The sequence below is a fragment of the Cibotium barometz genome, chromosome 8 (genome assembly GCF_041138505.1).
Source record: "Cibotium barometz isolate CiBa-2024 chromosome 8, ASM4113850v1, whole genome shotgun sequence".
In the NCBI taxonomy this organism is placed as follows: Eukaryota; Viridiplantae; Streptophyta; class Polypodiopsida; order Cyatheales; family Cibotiaceae; genus Cibotium; species Cibotium barometz.
Window position 1 is genome coordinate 6,737,394 of NC_141053.1, and position 19,623 is coordinate 6,757,016.

General features: G+C 43.8%; 1 protein-coding gene across 5 annotated transcripts in view; it reads right to left on the reverse strand.

Annotated features, from left to right (window-relative positions):
• Positions 1 to 564: 564 nt before the first annotated feature.
• LOC147635859 (peroxisome biogenesis protein 16-like) overlaps positions 565 to 19,623 on the reverse strand; it is a 72,056-nt gene continuing 52,997 nt past the window's right edge. Inside the window, exons 6-10 of one of the 5 annotated variants that reach the window (XM_086801215.1) lie at positions 2,457 to 2,524; positions 2,012 to 2,073; positions 1,811 to 1,928; positions 1,520 to 1,635; positions 565 to 989 (exon numbers count right to left, since the gene is read on the reverse strand). In XM_086801215.1, coding sequence (XP_086657341.1) covers positions 1,867 to 1,928; positions 2,012 to 2,073; positions 2,457 to 2,524 — 192 coding nt within the window. In that variant the 3' untranslated portion in view covers positions 565 to 989; positions 1,520 to 1,635; positions 1,811 to 1,866. Of the gene's footprint in view, positions 1,704 to 1,810; positions 1,929 to 2,011; positions 2,074 to 2,456; positions 2,600 to 19,623 lie in introns of those variants that run through there. The other 4 variants (XM_086801213.1, XM_086801214.1, XM_086801212.1 and 1 more) reach the window with 4 other exon arrangements.

The window sequence follows — 19,623 nt, forward strand, 5'->3', positions numbered from 1 at the left end:
CTTGCACTTATTTTGGCCAATCCAAAGGTGTGAACCGCTTGTAGCAATAACTAAATAATTTTGAAGGATCCTCGCCATTTCCACAATAGAAGGAAGCCTCGTTACATGAAGAACTTCTATATTGCATATATCTATCATGCCACCTCAACAAGCTACCGATCACCAAGACTACCCAAAGCTTACCACCAAGAGCGACAACATGCTTTGATCTCTCATGATCAACTAGGAAACGTGATGGTGAAAACTAAATTGGGAGAAGAAGACAAGTAACACACCAAACACAAAGCAAGACTACCTGGGATGAATGGGAGTCATTATATATGACCTCAGTTCAGTCCATTTTGGGAATTGCACCTTATACACAATCGTTACACTGGGCATCCAAACTCTTGTACAAACATTTTTTGCCTCACATGCTCCATGAATTTGGAGCCTCATGGCATCACAATTTTTTTGAAGCACAGCATCATTGGGGCCATTCTCCCCCTTGCTATCAATGGTGCAAGGGATGCAATTACCCAAGGCCACAAGTGTCATCTTTAATTTATTAAACACACGTAGTCCTATTTCTTTAACTATGATAGGGAACTGCATTAACATAAAGGACACTAACCATGTCTACAACATTTCTAAAACAGAAAGGCTGCATTTAGAGAATGCCTTTCCAGAAAAAGACTAAGATAACTACAGCATTTGTCTCAAAGCAGGAAGAGTGCCAATTGCCACGTGTTTGGTGGACAAGCACGTATCCAACCTGACATTCTTGAGTACTTTCATTGGTATGCACAAATGCACAATAAAACAGTATGTTTTTTACAACTACTGTCTAGTCTCTCCGATAATATACATCATGTTAATTTATTGCACTTCTCGAAAGATCAGAAGCAACAAATGGTTGCTTTCTTTGTAAAAGCACATTCCATGTTGTTTTACCCTTCCATCGCCCTCCAAGAAAGACCTAACATTTGAGTTAGCAAGCCATTGGCATGCTAAAAAAAAAGGGCAAAGCATTAATATTATGATGGGCCAAAGCAAAAGCTTCAGTGCTCCCCCTGGAGAGGAAAATATGTATTTCAAGAAGAAAGTAGATCTATGAACCATAAAAGATAAACAAATGTATGACACATGTGTGCGTGTGCAAGCAGGGATGATTTTTTACAGGCATCACACCCGTTTTCACCAATTTTGTGTCCCTTTTTACAGCTGAAAATTTCATTAACCTGTCAGAAGACACTAACTTGCTCGATTTTCCCTGAATTGAGAGACTTGTGCATATTACGATACCAGTCAGTGTCAAGATACATAAATTAATGACACCTCTAAGTACGGCTATATTCCAGAATTGTAGGCCAGTGTCTTGCATGTGAGCGCATGTCTTGCACATGTTTACGCGTGAGCACATGGTCAGTGTGTGGGGACATGCGTGCATGGGTGATTGCAAACAGGCATGTGTGTGAACACGTGCGTGCATGGGTGCGTGAGAGAGAGAGAGAGAGAGAGAGAGAGAGAGAGGGATTACTAGCTCCATCGAAGTCAGAAGCTAACACAGTTATGAATAGTTAATTGGCCTTGTTGTCCCCAGGCCGAGAAGAACACTTCACTCATGCAGCAAACAGCAGGATATGTAGGTACACCCTGCAAGCTTAAAATTCAGCTGGTGAGCTTTTGTTGCATAATTGTCATTGCAGGAGTGGATTGAGAACCTGTTAAAGCCCAGCCCATGAATAAAGCTCCCGACTGGAAACCGTATTAACATCACATAACATCCAAACAAGTTATATGAAGCTTGCTTTCAAGAGTAAAGGCTAACCTTAACACGACAAGCTTGTGAAAGAGCATGCACACAGCTCTACTAGTGTTGTTTCATTATGAGCCGGAAGTATAGCAGTACCGGGTTTGGATACCCATAAGAAACTCTAAAACTTTCCCTGAACACCAACCAGCCACAAACACTAGGTTAAGCTTTTATGTAGAAAATATTATAAGTTCTCATAATAGCCATTCAATTTACCTCCTATAGAGCCTATTAAGGGTACCGGCCTCAGGGCCCTCTCAGCTACACCAAGACACGGCCTGTAATGCATATAACATGAATCATTTAAATTGTAATCAGAGAAAAAACACCAAGAAATCTATAAATATACCTTCATAAGATTGAAATTCACCCACCTTACAAAATGAGAGAAAAATTGCACTTATTTAACAATAAACAAACACTAGAAATTTTTTTGCAAGAATACAAAGACATGCATGTATGTTCATATGTAAATATTACATGCTTACATACATGTATGTATGTATATGTGTGTGTGTGCATGCATGTATCTATGTATATGTGTGTATGCATGCCTGCATGTATGTACGGCATACATGTGTGGGTGTGCATACAAAAAGTTCAAAAAACACAGCCATCCACCGCCCCCCCTCCCCCCCAGGAAACACAAGCCAAATTTTACCTTGTATACATGCTGAAAAACGGGTCCCTCGTGATATAGAAAAACAGAAGCACCTGCCTCCTCTTTATCTGTAGAAAAGTGTGCATTTGCCATTGTCATCACCTAGCTTTCAACACAAGGTATGTAGGATATCTATTCTGCCTCTGAAAAAGAGAAAAGAGTTTTGAAAAGCTTCGTTTTGGAAACTCATAAAAGGCAAATGGAATGCACATGCCTGCATGTGTGGGTGCGTGGGCATGCATGTGTGCCTTTAATTTATGCAGCACAGAGAGAGAGAGAGAGAGAGAGAGAGAGAGAGAGAGAGAGAGAGAGTTCTATTAACGTTTCAAAAGACCAAAGGGTCTATGACACCAAAAGTGTTACAATGTTTCCATGAAGTGAAGTGACAAAATCATCAAAAAAACACATGCTAAAAACTAGAGGTGAGAGAAGAGACAACAGCCCTCTAAGTGCCACTGGTACAATTTTACAATGATACAATGTGAGGAGATCAAAGTGGGTCCTTGAGATCTATGACTGTATAGAGGCCCTCCACATCCACTGCCTATGGAGGGGCACTCCTGTATCTTTGGAGGATCTCTCGGGATCTGAAGCTGTTGGATGGAGGCTGGAGCATCTCCTCAGACCAGTGGGTCTCGGCCGTCTAGCTCGCTGCACCTGAATCGCTCTGCCTAGGGAGATCCCTTTGGGTAGGGTGGCATCTGTGGCACATGTGCTGTCAATGTGCACTGTTGTGGTCCATCAAGTAGGGGCATCTGAGTCAGGGCTATCTATTGACCTCTAACAAAAGACCACAGCGGTCTGTGAGACAAAGTTAGGTCATCAGTATACATTCAATATGCATAGTGGCATATAACATGAAAACAATAAAACCAAAACTCCCAACCACATATGACAAAGTAGTCATAAAAAGAATGTAAAACTCAAGCCTAAATATGTGCACACGAGTAAGGGGTATCTTCATGTATCCTTCGATCATGAGCCTCAACCATAAGTACCTCTTGATTAAGAAGACAGCAACAAATCTCTTACATATAACCATGTAGCCTCTGGTCATGAGGCTCTGCAACAGTTTCTCCAGGTTAAAGTAAGCCATGAAGCAATAGCATGTAGACTCCGGATCCAAGATAACTATATTTGCTTGGTTTTGAGCGTTTGGGTGTTGAGTGACTAGAACTCTGGCAGCATCCTTTATCCTTACTCCTGTAGGCTGCCTCGAGGCTACTGTAGAAAGGGTCTCTAAGGGGAACACATGACATGCATTCTAAGGTAGCAATATCCTGTTACCCTTGAAGAGGTAACAAGTATCTGTGACTGATGTGTAGTCTGCCAAAGCCGCTTCACTTCGAGGAGAAAGAAGCCCATGCATCACTAATCAGGTTACTAAATAAATTGTGATAGAGGTCCAACACATTCCCAAAATAAGCAAATAATATCTACTTAAAATCTCTAATAGACATGGCATTTGAAAAGGTACCCCTCCATCTCAATCTCCCTAATCTCACATAGCTGGCAAATGCTGCAAGTTCTTTATGACTGTAGATCTCCATATAGCCCTTGTTACATGCAGCATAACGGCAGCTTTTCTTGATTGTGGTTAGATGTGTTAATTGTTGCTGATTATGGAAAAGCAAATAGGAGGGGGAGAGAGAGAGAGAGAGAGAGAGAGGGAGAGAGATGGGGCATACATAGAATTTGATTCCTTGTCTGGAATACATGGGCACATTCTACGTATCCGCGGTTTGCTGCTTTGGCAGTTTTCTTCTCCTCTCAGCTCAGCCTACTGGATGCAGATGTTATTTCGTTATGGTCTACGGCGGCTCGGCTGGCTCATCTTTGATGCTTTTATCTGGGATGCTTATTTGGCTAGGAGGCTTTCTTATTAGTGTACAGGTTTGCATGGTCATAATCCTTTAGAGGATCTTTTGTGGGGGGTTTTTTGGGGCCATAGGTTCTGTGTGAGCCATGTGGCTGATGTACATTTTTACATATAATATAAAACACCATTTCACGAAAAAAAAAGAACACCCGATCGGGTCCCAATCACCCACCTAAGGCCCTTATAAAATCCTCCCATGAAATCACCTAAATCAAAAGCTAAACACACAGTTAGTACAAACTAAATAGAATGGGTGCAGGCAAGCTCACCACCCAACCACAGTTCGCATCTGCTATTGTAACACGATTGGGCCATGGCAGGAGGCAAGTACAAGAAGCTTAAAAGCTTAAACAATGATTAAACCTAAGCTAAACGGGGATGCACGAGAGGGCTACATCTTTGCCAGCATTGTTATTTACATTATAATGATGGTCCTTTAAATAGGAGAGATCCCCCTTACAAGGTGTGGCCATAGGCTGCCACCACATATGCCACATGTCAAGATGAGGTGCCAAGTGTCCATTGAGGTGTCACCTTTACACATCATTGCTTACATAAGTCCTAAGGGGCTGTTCCCACGTACAAAGAACCCTTACATACTTAGCAGTTGTTCACATAGAGGAACCACTTTCGTTAAGGCCTAGTTCACACACACTTATAAAAAGTCCTTTAACATTTATTTTACCAACATCCGCAGACCTCCGGCGAGTGAGGAGCTACAACACACTCCCACATATCCATGCCAAATCAATCCTAGCGTCCGCCGCTGATAACACCAGAGCTTGCTTGTATGGCCCTCAACAAGACTATCTGTGATCCGCCATGTCCACAGCAGGAGTATGACTTCTCTTGGTCCAAGCACATACTAACTACTGTTGCTACTGTAAAAATAACCATCCAGTAATAGTGCAGGCAAGCTCACCACCCAACCACGGTCCGCATCCGTAGACCTCCCGCGAGCGAGGGGCTACAACTCACTCCCACAGATCCATGCCAAATCAACCCTAGCGTTCATTGATAACACCACAACCTGCTCGTATGGACCTCGGCAAGGCTATATGTGATCCGCCATGTCCATTGCAAGAGTACGATTACTCTTGGTCCAAGCACATACCAACTATCAACAACAACGATAATAACCCATACCTCACTTATTTAGTAACTACTACTACTGCTGCTATAAAAATAACCATCCGGTCATAAATAGCCAATGTTCATGGATTTATTAATTATAAGCCTTAGCCACTTGTATCAACCTGCTTCCCCTAATCTCGATTCTCAAGACTCCATAACCCTGCCAGATTAGGCCACTTATCCCAACGATTAGCGTGAGTTACGTGGCATACTTCCCCTTCTAAGACATTTACCCTAAATGATGTAAGGGAACCAATGTTACAACTAGCAACTATCTCCCAAGTTAAGTCCTCCTTTGTCTGGTCCTTCCACTTAATCTTGCATTCAAGAATCCACTTATTCCTAAGAAGCCTCTACTTGAGGTAATCACCCTCACGGATTCATTCGGAACATAAAACGAGTCCTCAACATCAAGAAGTTCCTAAGGAGTAACCATGTTGGCCTCAGTCCCTAGTTTCTTTTTCAGTCTACTCACTTGAATGAATTCGCACAATAGGACCTAATTCTAGCTTATAGGCCACCTTACCAATCTTTTTCACAATCCGGTAAAGTCCACACAGTACCTAGGGGGGGGATAATTTCCCTACCTTCCCTATCTCTTTGTCTCAGAACTCTTCGATACTCTCAAGTATACTAGCATTCCGTCGTGTAACTCCCTTGGTAAACGACATAGTTGTCAGGTACGATAGCGCACGATTCGTACGATACAATACCGTACGGGAAAATGCGGTATGATATTAAAATTTTTTCTTATCATACAATAAAATATGGTGTTTACTTATAAACTTAGGTACTTCCAATTTTGAGATATGGAGTATTTTAAAAAGGAGGGAAGCATCATAGTACAGAGGAAGCTCAAACAACCATGGATAAGCAAAAACAAGACCATTAGCTCCCAAAATATATATATATATATGAAAAATCTATAGGAGTCCCTACAATACCGTGTCGCACAATATTCCGTACGATATGGTGTCGTACGATGTACGAAAACAATTATGGTAAACGACACTACTTATTAGTATAAACCGTACTTCTCCTTGAGCATTCCCATTAGTATCCCAAGCACTGACTAGCATTTCTTTCATACCTGCTAATAAATCCCTAGCTGCATTAATCTAAAATATATACATATACCTAGATGAATCCAGAAACATGCCCAAATTCACCTTTTAGGAATGTGCATGTTATATACTCATGGTAGTCAACCCACAAGACTACATAACTATCAACTCCATTATGCATAGTATAAACTAGATACTACGACATCCCCACTAACGTCAACGGTGCCCAATAGTGGGTGTAGAACTCTATATCAAGATATGCTCTCACACATAAACTCCACACACACACACATAAGTCCTAAGTTTAGTGAAGATCTAGGTTTATATCCATACATCAACATAAACGGACTGTAGCCAATAGCTGAATGCTTAGCCCTACTATAGGCAAACTCGACCATAGGGATGTACCTCTCCTAATCACACGGTCGTCTAGAGACATATGCATGAAGCATATCCTCCAAAACCTGATTCACGCTCTCTGTTTGCCCATCGCACTAATCTAGCTCTTGAAAACTAGCTACCAGAACTATCCAGAAAACTTCGAGTCCCTGTCACTCACTATGTCACAAGGTAGACCATACAATCTGAAAAGCTACTAAACAACTGTTGTGCTAATTCAATTGCTTCCACAATCATCCTTGCAAGTGAAAATCTTACCATCTTCATTAGCGTGTCTACCACTACTTAGATGGCGTTCAGCCTTGTTCACCTGACACTAATGACATTTGACCACATAGTCTTGGGCATCCACCTTAATCTTACACATCCATATTATCAAATCATAAATTCGTTGTGCCCCGGATGACCTGTTGTGAAACGTCATGACATTCGAATAAGACCTTCCTTCTAATCTCAGCACTATCCAGTAATGCAAGCTCTATCATCCCGAAACTTGTTCCGAATAAGGTACTGACTGCTAGCCCCTCTGCTAGCCACTCTGACAAATGGTATGACCCCTGAGTCCTACTCTAAAACTACCAAGCTCCTTGCCTGGACATGCTCCCAATACCAACTGGAATACACATTGGTCTAACCTAGCCCTCTCAAGGAATCATGCAAGTCAACACAAATGTCGATGAAACTTCAAATGTTTCACCTTTCCAATCCTACTCAAGACATCTGCAACACAGTTCGAACTACCCTTTGTAGGAGACACACACATTTGTAGTGGAATTGTATGTAGGAGTTGGGAGGTATTAGTGCTAGGTACACTAGGCCTTATAGCATTATAGTTTGAGTGATTTTTGGTAGCACAAGTAGACCAAGTCCACCCGTTTCAACTAGCCACCCCGTTCTGCATGCCTTAGCCATGCTAATCGTTGCTGAATTGCCGCCACCGCTACCTAGTCATTTTTCTGGAGGGCGAAACCTTGTTGTGGCTCATCTATTGCCTAGGCCCTCAAGGTCTTCTGCAAACCTACTATCTGCTATACAATCTCAAGGCCCTACTTGCTGCTGGTACCTACTGCTGCTACTCAGAGGTTTACATCACCTCTCAAGTCCATAAAGACAAAGGCGCTACCACTGCTAGTGTCTTTGAGCTACTCGTGGGCACTACACAGAGAGAGCTTACGGGTCACGGTGCATCGACAAAAAGGGTACTCTTGCAAGTCATCAAGTATATTTTTGATACAGTGCGTTTGAGCTTTTGTACTACAGTTCAGGACTCTTGCAGACACACAGACCTATATTGGAGATTCTTGCTCTAGCACTTGTGTTTGTAGCAGAGCAATGGGCTATTTGCATTGTTGAGTGTGATGGCACATGCAAAGGATGTATTTGGGATGTTAAACCAAGAGGATACATTGGACCGAATCAACTACTCCGTTTGGAGTTTCATGATTCATAATGTTTTGGTAGCCAAAGGGCTTTGGGATATCATGTCAAGTGATAACACACGCCCACCAACACTTCAACCAACTACACCTCAGAGGACAGCTCCACAAAGGGTTGCAGATGTACGGGTTGCAGGTCCTCCTTCCCCTATGCAAGAACAAAAGAGGTGGGATTCTCGTGATGCACAGACTATGTCATTGATTGCCTTATCATTGAAAAGATCTATCATACCTCATATACAGTCATGAAAAAGCATGGGACACACTGGATAACATGTATCAACAATGAGCAAGGAACTTGTTGCCTATCTCTAGAGGCAACTTGACATTCTTGAGATGCATAAGAGAGACTCTATGACAGAGCATCTTACCAAGGTCAAAGACTTGAGAGAACAACTACTGAATAACAACTACTGAATATAGATAAAGTTGTACCTAACAAGTAGCTTGTTACAAATACCTTGAGTTCTTTGCCTCCTCCTTACCTTGGGTTTCACACCTCTCTTAATCTCTCTATCACCATTTGGTCCCTTCACCAGCTTTGATCAGTGTTTTGGGAAAGCCCACACAAAGAACGGAACCAAGGTGAGAACGAGGATTTTCCACATAAGAAGGGGTTAAGCTAAAGGATTCAGTAGCATGGATTGGCCTGAAAGATGGTCACAAAGCATGAGTATCATGGGATTTTAATCATTTATGTGACTTATAATGCTTATGAGTCAATGTGTTCAGACATCATTAAAGTTTGGCCGGACATATTATTTGGGCATGGACTCATGGACAAAAGAAGGCACCTAGGGTTGAGGGCCAAATCTCGCATACAATCTTGGACAGGAAGTTTGAAGATGCTAACAGTGACTTTCCCAAGCATTTTTAGCTGGCCGACTTGCTTTTTGAGGGCTTGAGCCATATTTTAGGTGGCCAACTCAAAAAGACATGGGCTGAAGCATTAAAGGAGGTGGGAGCTGCTCACTAGTGGGGCTGCTCACTTGTAAAATATGTTCATAGGGAACTGGTTGTACAGCGCTGATTCTCTCTCTTTGATTTGCCCTCAAATCTGGCCAACTACAGACTATTTGCTACTCTCTTCTGGTCGACTCAAACAGGCTGACTACTACTACTGAGCAGTTTCCCTCACATCTCTTGCCTTTCAGCTGGCCGACAGTAGTGTTGCACCTGCCTTTTTGCTGGTCGCCTACAAGCTGACCAACTGCAGTTGATTCTCCCTCTCTTCTTCTCTCGACTAGTTGCTGCAGAAGCTGGACATATAGCAGCACCCTTGCAAGAGCTGATCGTATAGCATGTTGGCAATCATAGGATGATCAATCATGGAGCTATGGAGGATGAAATCTCTCCATGATTGAGGAGTATGAAGAAGAGAGAGAGAGAGAGAGAGAGGCAATAGAGCTCAAGCATGAAAGAGAGACTGCACAACTTGAATGGTACTCATTGTGTGTAGAATGAAGGACCCAAGTACATGCTTTTATAGCACCAAGCCTTATCTTCTGACCCTAAATAAGAGGGTGTTCACACCTAGTGTGTTCGACACTTGACTAGACTCCACACTAACTCCAAAATATCCAACAACCCCCCCTTCGGAGCGATGGTGGAGTTGCATGCATTACCTTCAATAGTCCCGTACACCAACACAAGCAAAGACACAAGACTTGTTCCCCACTTCAGACCCAAAGGCTAGTAAGTATGACTCAGAGGCCAGAGAGCATGGCACAAAAGGCTCAGAGGCTCAACAAGCATGGCTCAAAGGCGATCTTGGCGAAAGACTCAGAGGTAGATCCTACCCGAGTGACAAAGACAGCATACATCAGCATACCAACCCCCGCCCCCCGCAAGCGCGCATGTTGGGTAGGAGGGAAGCTAACCTGCACACACACACACTCAACCTCAAGCACAAAGAAACGTGAGAGTGCTAGAAAAGATGTACTCAATAATGATAAGAAATGAAAGTACAAGTGAGTACTAAAAGGCCTAGAGCAAGGTGTCCAACACACATAAGTGTGTTCACACGGGGAAAAAACCTGTGTCCACCCACAAGGAAAAAGTGCCCGTGTCATGGCCCTGTGAAAAAGGAACAGCACAAGTGTGGGCATGGTGGTTGCTGAGTCAGAATATTGAATGATTCACATGGGGGGTGCCCGGACAGAGTTAAAGATGTGTGGACATCCCTAGGTGTGAAGGGGGGAACTAGAACATTAAACTTTTAATGTTTATTAAAGTTGCCCCTAGGCCTTAGTGGCCCCTAGGGACTTTTAAAGTTTGGGGCCCTAGGATTATTATGGGGAGGAGGCCACTCCACTTTTGGAGTGTGTGCTTCTCTCTCCTCCCCCTCTCTCTAGCTTTTGGGAAAAAGAGTCGTGGAGCACTCTTGTTGGCTCTCATGCGTGGAAAAGCTGAGGAGAAGCTCTGGTCGACTGCTGAGGGGTGCTGTTGCTGAAATCTGTGTGCTGGAGCAGGCCGTACAACAGCCCTACAGTGCTGTACGACAGCAGGTACTGCTGTGGACAGAGACGGCGCAGATAGCCAGAGAGGGTACAGAGGCTGTGGGCTCTGACAGGGGCTGTACAGCAGGTACAGACACCTGTACGACTGCTGCCAAGTGGCCGTACAGTCAGGTACAGGTGGTGTCTGCTGTACAACAGCAAGTACAGGTGTTGGGCGTCATCTTTTGAAGGCAGCACAGGCGACCAGCATCAAATCAGTAGGCAGCTACTTCTGGTTTTCTGCAGGAACAGCCCGTACAGTCAAGTACAAACAAGTACATACAAGTACAGTGCTGTTTTTCAGATCTGTACAGTCAAGTACAGCATATAGTGAACACAAGGAGGAGGGTACAAACAAGTACATACTCAGGTGTGAAGCAGGGTTGTGGAAACAAGTGCCTGCACGTACAGATTGGTACCGTTGCTTCCTCCAATGCTGATTCACAAGCTGATTTTGGTAAGCTCCACATTTGTTCATCTATCTCTCTTTCTACTGCTTGATGTTTGTTGCAGATTTGAGCTATCTGGCCCCTTGTGAGAGGAGGGGTATGGCAGATTGACAAGGGTTGAGACAGAGTTTGGACAGTACATGTATGTATGAGCTGAGATGTACTTGAGTTATGCCACATGTATGCTCATGGCTGCCCTGCTTAGTGGTCTTGGCTGATCAGAGGGAGGCACAGTGTGTTATTTTGAGACACAGATCTGTGTGCATAGATCCTCTGTGCTAAGAGGGATTGTGGGCCGTCAGATTGGACATACAAGTGTAATCTCCTGGCTGATTTTTGTTGTACTCAGCCATTCATATTTTTGGAATTGAATAAAGAAATACCGCAAGAAGCGCCAAGTTTTGGGGCCAACAGGTGTCCCCTTGTTTTCAGATTTGGGCACTCTAGCCCCAATCTTTTCTGTTTTCATATCTAGACTACAAGTGGACGGGTGACTGCTAGTCTACCGCACTCTGGTTTCTATCGGTTTCAGCCCGTGAGTAAGCTGGGTTCACACCTAAACTGGCCGCGAGTGGACATGACCAACAAACCCCCCTCAAGTGAATGGTGTGAACGGGTAGCAGCAGGGTGATAAAGCTGTGAATGCTACCCTGCACTATGCTCCACAGTAAGAGTGAACTGCAATGCCAATGGAAAAAGCAAGCACTATATGACGGGGAAAAGGAGAATCCCCAATGTCATAGTGCTAATGCTAGAGCACAGTAGTACTTAATTGCATCACCAGAAATGCATGGCAAAGATCATGTGGACATCAACTGCATCAAATCAAGAGGCATCGCATAATAACCCCCTGAAGGTAAGTACCAAATGCCAAGCTGAACTGCATGTAATCCACATCAATGCTCTGTAACTGCACCAGTGATAGACATAAGAAGAGGTAGCAGATATACGCATGTGTAAAGGCAACAGGATCCAAAAGTCATGCCTGCGAGACATGCAATGTAAGCTGCAAAAGTGAAACTCATCAAAGGAGGATCCGATGAGGAAAAATCAGCAATGGTAGGGCTGATAAAAGTAAAAATTCAGCAATGGGAAAAGCTGAAAATAGGGAGAAAAAGTGGGGGCTCGAGGCGGGCATCACCAATGCTATGAGAGGATAGGTAAACTCTCAGCGATGCCATGATCAGCGGCATGTATGGCAAGTGTAAAGATGCAGAATCCCACAATGAATAATATACATGTGACATGTCAAAACCATGAGAGCAAGCCAACACTGGCCAAGTGTGTAAAAGGCACTCCCTGTAAACATCACATGTGAGAAAGTGACATGACTACTGGCAGGATCAACCAGGTAGCTATCCTCGGTAACACAAGCGGCACGAAGGCCGCGTGCTCCGACTCTGCACGCTCGGCGCACGGCCACGGGGCAGAGCGCTCCTTCTTAGGCACCCGAACGAAAAGGGACCGGGGAGGAGGGACGCACCGGTTACGGGCAACAGCACGACTTCGCGCACGTGCAAGACGGTCGAGCACCGGTTGCGGGCCAACGTGCGGGGGCGCGCGCGACGCCGCACAGAGGCACCCAGGCCACCAACGCTCGACAGAACGGCACAAAGCGAGACGCTAGCAAGCTATAGCAAGTCCCCAATTGTATGATTGAAACCTTGATGACACCAATTAATGAATTGAATTAGCACTAATTACCTGTTAAATGACAAAGGGCTGAAAATGATGACTTGCTTGAATCTCCTCCATCTCTTATCATTTTTCTTCAAGATTTGATTTGTGGAGAGCTTATACCATGCTATTGAAGATTCTAAGAGCAATTGGACTATTTTGAAGTAGAGGCGCCGATTTTCATCAATGAAGACTGCCTTTTTGCGTTTTTTTATCTGCTCCTATGGGCTCATACTTCATGAGGTTGTTACTCTTACTATAGAGGAACTACAGCTAAGAGCACTCGGGCCAATTCGAAACGATGACAACGAATTCACAATTTTACTACAAATTTGCTTCGTTGACTGGCGGCATCAAAATAGTATGATTTAGGTCGACTTGGAGCAAGAGCTTTGAGTTGTAGCTTAGCAATGGTGTTAGCTTTGAGGTCCTAAGAGGGTTTGGCAAGATGTTATGTGTGGAGGGAGAACCAATCAAAAAACCAACATGGGGTAGAGCTAAGTGTTTCCAAGGAAGAGTAAAAATGGTAAAAAGAGTGACTAGTCACTAATCATGATTATGGTATGTGATGAGATGAAGCTAATCAAAGTGGAGTAGATGATAAGCAAAGATTATCAGAGTGGAGTAGATGATAAGCAGCGATTAAACACTGAGAATCATGGCTCTGATACATGTTTGTTGGCAAGAGAAGCTTGGAAACTATGCATGTACTACGGGAATCTGAGAACAGAACAAAAAGTACAATTTCAACATGGCATAACCCTGACTTAGGATTAACTATCCTAACTGTCCTAGGCTAGAATAGAACTAAGTGTAAAAACTGTACTAAGTGTCCTAACTAGCAGAAAATGGCACTCTGATTGTCAGTGTAGATAATGGTGGGAGAGGTTTGACCAACATCAAGATCTGCAAGAAGCTTCCGAAGCCAAACACATTCCACTGTAGCGGTAAAGGCTGCCCTGTACTCAACCTCACAACTGGAAGTAGCAACTCTAGGCTGTTTTTTGATGAACCAAGAAATACATGACGTGCCAAAAATAAAACAATTGCCACTGTGGGACACTCTAGTGTCATAACAACCAGCATAGTCACTATCCGTAAAAGCACGCATGGTAAGTGAGGAAGTGTCACGACTCACTATAAAGAAGGCCCAAATCTGTGGTACCTTTCAAGTATCTGACAACACGCTTCACTGCCTGCCAATGCTGTGTACTAGGTCTATGCATGAATCTGCTCAACTGAGAAACTGCATACTACAAATCAGGCCGTGTATGACACAAGTAGATCAGGCATCCAGCAGCTTGCTGATAAAGTGTGACATCGAATGAACCACTGGCATCATCAATAGAGAAACGAAATTCCAAAGGTGTGGGCACCAGTTTGCAATCCTCAAACTGAAACCTCAGCAAAAGCTGTCCAATATATTTGGACTGAGTCATCATGATGCCCCCCTCGACATGAACAAACTGAATGCCAAAATAATAGTGAAGAAGTTCCAAATCTGACATTTCAAAAGACTTCTTTAAATCAGCCTTAAATGTTGCAATATGCTGGGGATCAGGCCCAGTCAAGAGCATGTGATCAACATATAAAACCAAAATCAGCAAGTCTGCTCCACACTTGCGTATATATAGGGTGTTCTCTATAGGGCTATTCTGAAAACCAATGCTAATAAGATAGGCATGTATTTTAGCATACCAAGCACAGGGTGCCTGCTTCAATCCATAAAGCGGCATACCTTATTTTCAGAACCCTTAATTTCAAAGCCAAAAGGATGAGTGACATACACCTCCTCAAGTAAATCACCATGTAGAAAGGCAGTCTTAATGTCTAGTTGATGCACCTGCCAATGATGATGGGTTGCAATTGCTACGACACATCTGATGGTAGTGGTGCGTGAAGTGGGGGCAAATGTTTCCTCAAAATCAATACCCTACTGCTGAGCATAACCCTTTGCAACAAGACGGGCTTTATAGCAGTCAATGCTGCCATCAGCCTTCCTTTTGAGTTTATAGACCCACTTTGTGCCTATAGCACGTTTGCCAGCAGGCAAATCACACAACTCCCAAGTGCCATTCTAATGAATAGAGTCCAGCTCAGACTGCATTGCATCCATCCAATCTTTGCTATCGAATGCATCCTTGTGACACACTAGCTCTTCATTGCAAGCTGTAGCAACTAATGCAACCTCCACTAAGTGTCCCTGCATGTGACAAGAAGTTGCTCGTGTTCGGGCAGCCAAGGGTTCAGCTTGTTTGCTGTCCCTCAATGTGTCTCACAGCCATCTGGGGGCTGTTTTATGCTGTCTTATGACAGCTCTTTCATCTTGCACTGCTCTCTCTGTGACACCCTGATCAAGAGGGGGTAAATCAGGCCACAAATCAGAATTATCGGAGGGCTGTAAAGAATCTGCAGGTGGCTGAGTTGGAGTCTCCCCTAACTCATCAATCTCTGGAGTAGATCTGAACAAAGGCAGCAGTGTATCGAACACATCTGATGCATCAATAGTGGGCTATTTTTGACAGTCCAGCAATGGCATAGCTGAGTGTTCAGCAAAGATAACATCTCTACTAACAATGATCTTCCCAGTACGGGGCTGGTATAATCTATACCCTTTGCTCTCTACACTGTAGCAAATAAATATGCATTTGACTGCTTTGTCTTCAAGCTTATGTCGAAGCTGAGAAGGCACATGTGCATAGGCAAGGCATCCAAATACCCTCATATGAGAAATGACTAGCTTGCATCCTCTCCATGCTTCGTAAGGTGTAACTATCTTCAATGCCCAGGTTGGTGATATGTTAAGCACATAATTTGTACACATAATTATGTTAAGCACATAATTTGTACACATAATTGCATCCAACCAAACTCTGTTAGGCAAAGACTTGCCTTTCATCATGCATCTGGACATCTCCATCAATGTTCTATTCTTCCGTTCTGCCACACCATTCTACTAAGGTGTGTAGGGGACTATGCACTGATGTATAATACCTCAAGATGCCAAAAAATCAGCAAACTCGTGAGATAGGTACTCACCCCCCTATCAGTACGGAGTGTAACCAGCTTGTTTCCACTCTCATTCTCCACCAAAGCAAGTATTCTTTTAAAGCATTCGAACACATCAAACTTGGATTTCAGTGGATAAACCCAAGTATGTTGAGTAAAATCATCCACAAATGTGACAAAGTAGAGACATCCTCCAATGGATGCTGTCCTCATGGGACCACATAAATCACTATGAACTAGATGCAATTTGTGGGCTGCACCAACACTGCCATCTTTGGGAAAAGAAAATCGATGCATCTTGCCAAGCAAGCATCCTTCACAAATGTGTTTAGCAAGGATATGCATTTTAGGAAGGTCTACCACCATCTCATGTGAATGTAGCATGACTAGGCTGCCATAATTGAGGTGTCCAAACCTCTCATGCCATAAATGTGTATCTGCAATAGCTGAACTATCAACTGCAAGTGCATCCATTACTGTCTGCCTCTCATAGGCATCAAGAGTGTAAAGACCCTTTGTTAATGTGCCAGTAATGACAATGGTATTGTCATGCATGTAGTCATACCCTGCACAACAGTAACCATCAAAGGAAACTCGATATCCAGTTGTAGCAATAGCTGAAATGGATATCAAGTTTTTTTTAATCCTTAACATACAAGACATCCTGGAGAGTGACAAGATCACCTGAAGCAGAAGTGATCTCAACTTGCCCAATAGCTTGTACTGCATATGAGGCATCATTGGCACAAGTGACTATGCCCCCCTTAGTTGCATCCCTCAAAGATAAAAAACAAATTCTTGCATGATGTGATATGCTTGGAAGCACCACTATCAAAGTACTAAGTACTTAAAGCATCAGAGAGACTGACATGCATGAGTCATCCATAGAAGGATTGTAATGGCATGTGACAAGGAAAGCCCAATCCTGATGAGCAAGATTTGCAAACTCGTCCTTGGCCCCTGTAGTAGAAGCACCTATGACTGCGAGACCGGATTCCTTCTCCTTCTTTTCAAAAGCAATGCGCTTCCTACACTCTGAAATGTCATGCCCTGGCTTTCTACAATAATTGCATCTCTTCTTCTTCTTGGCTGCATTTTGAGAGGTATCTGAAGTGTTACCATCATTCTTGGATTTGCCAGATGTCTTTGCCTTACCTTTCCCTTTGTGTTGGGAAGCAAAGGCTTATCCACTTTCATAGATGCGGTCCAGTTAGCACGGCTCTGCTCTTCTTGTAGCAATAATGTGACAAGCTGATCAAAGGTGTAGTGGTTGGGATTACCCATCGCCACTAACCTCAATGTAGTTGCAAATCCTTGATACGAGTCAGGTTGTCCATCAAGAGTAGTGGACATAAGCTGACTATCAGGCACAACTTCATCAATGTTGGCCAATTGTTCCTTCAAATCTTTCACCTTAGTCAGGTAGGCATCCATACTTCCACCTTTATCCATTCCCAAATCATCCAACTGCTTCCGCAAGAATGCAACCCTTGCTTCATTACGTACCTGGTACAAGGAGGCCAATTGATCCCAAGCATCCTTTGCAGTCTTACAAGACTTGATGTGCGGGATAATACCCCTCTTAACAGGCAAAGCAAGCAAGATCATACCAAAGCAATCAAGGCATGAGCTTGCACATCTCTACCATCCCATTTGAACTGCTCCTTTGTGGGAGGTAGGATAGCTGTAGTGATAGAAGACTCAAAGTCAGAAGCATGTCCACTGCCTGGTATTAGAGGTCTCACCTCTGATCCTGCAACAATGTTCCACAAATTCTTGTCTACCAACACGTGACACATCCTGTAAGCCCACATGGGGCAGTTGGTGCCATCGAGCTTATCATCAGCTTGAAACAGATCATTATCGAGCTTATCATCAGCTCCAAGCATCCCAAACAGATCGTTGCCTGCCTTGCTATCAAGCAACAAAGCACAAATCCTCAAATGTCAAAATGTATCTGCCCAATGCAAGTGTGAAAGCCTCAAGGCTATGTCTGCACAACCACTGAACAAAATGCACAAATCTGCCCACTGTATGTGACCGAATGTACCTGAAAAGAAAAATCCCCAGGGCACAAGGGCGGGATGCAACAATGCCAAATGACCCATTGGACGGCAACGATGCCAAAACGAGATTTGTATATGGACGGCAACAATGCCAGAATGAGATTTGTATATGGATGGCAACAATGCCAGATATATTGGACTTCACAGTCGGGCGGTCCTAGTGACCAAATGGCCGAGATGACTGTATTGGACTTCGCAGTCGGGCGATCATTGCGACCAGATGGCCCAGGTGATTGTATTGGGTTTCACAATCGAGCGGTCATTGCGACCAGATGGCCCAGATGACTGTATTGGATTTCATAGTCATGCGGTCAATGCGACCAGATGGCCCAGATGACTATTGATGAACTCTCGGGCAGTCCTAGTGACCAGATGGCCTTGAGGGATAGTCTGAGCGGTTTCTCTCGGGAGCCAGATAGCTCAGCACGGTTTCCAATGAAACCAAACAAGACAATCCATAAACGGGATCATTACTTGTGCACCGCATACCAACGTATGTTTGAATTTCCTTGACTTTGCGTGCTGTTTTTGATGTGGGGACAATGCTTGGATTTATGGCATGTGATAGTCCACTAGGCTCCAGACTACCTGGCCAGTACCTGGAGTACCCAGTAGACACGAATGATGCATACTTGTTTGTTGACTAGTTTCTGTCTAGTTTTTACAGAAGGTAAGTATGCATTTCTAATATCTAACACGTGCAAGGCCCTGAAGAAGAACCATCAAGAACAAAGCCATTCATCAAAAATAAGGCATAGGGATATTGCCAGATGAGCAGATGACACCACATATATGAGGAAAGACCAAATGCACAAGCTCACCCGACAGAGCTAGTACTGGGAAATATTTGAAACATATGGATGTACTTGATGTACTTGGAACACATGGGTATACATGGAACATATGGATATAATTAGAATGCTTGCAGTCCGCAGTTGAGGACAGGTGCAATGTAAGACGGAGGGAATGTAACTATTTGGCCCTCCTAGCCCATTGCACATGATGGAACCCTTGCTCGGACACCAACCAGGTGGAAGAAGGCATGGGGACAAGGACACTAAGGTTTGCTCAAGAAAAAGCACCAGTCTTGGTCAAAAAGTGATGAAAAAGCCAAAAGTCAAACTAGGTTGACCGCGCGAGCTAGGTGCATCACTGGCAAGGGGAGACTGAGCCAAATGAAAAAGCTAAAAGCTTATTTTCCAAAAAGCAACTCCAAGGCCAAAAGCTGTCAGAATATGCAGCGGAAATGATAACCAAACTTGGGTTGACAAGAGCAAGTAGAATGCAAAAAATAGACAGCACAAGAGACACAGAGAAACAGGCGTGTAAACTCTTCTCTATACACAAGATCCCACAGAAAACTGAATGATCCAATGGTGACGAGCATGGGGCCTATTTATATGCCCCATGGATGCAATCGGCCAGCGCTAGAGGCTCTCCACGACTGCATAAAGCAGGTCGGCCAACACAATATCTCCACGACTATATAAAACCAGGTCGGCCAGCATAAAAGCCTCCACGACTGCAGCATAGGTAGTCGGCCAGCCACCAGGAGC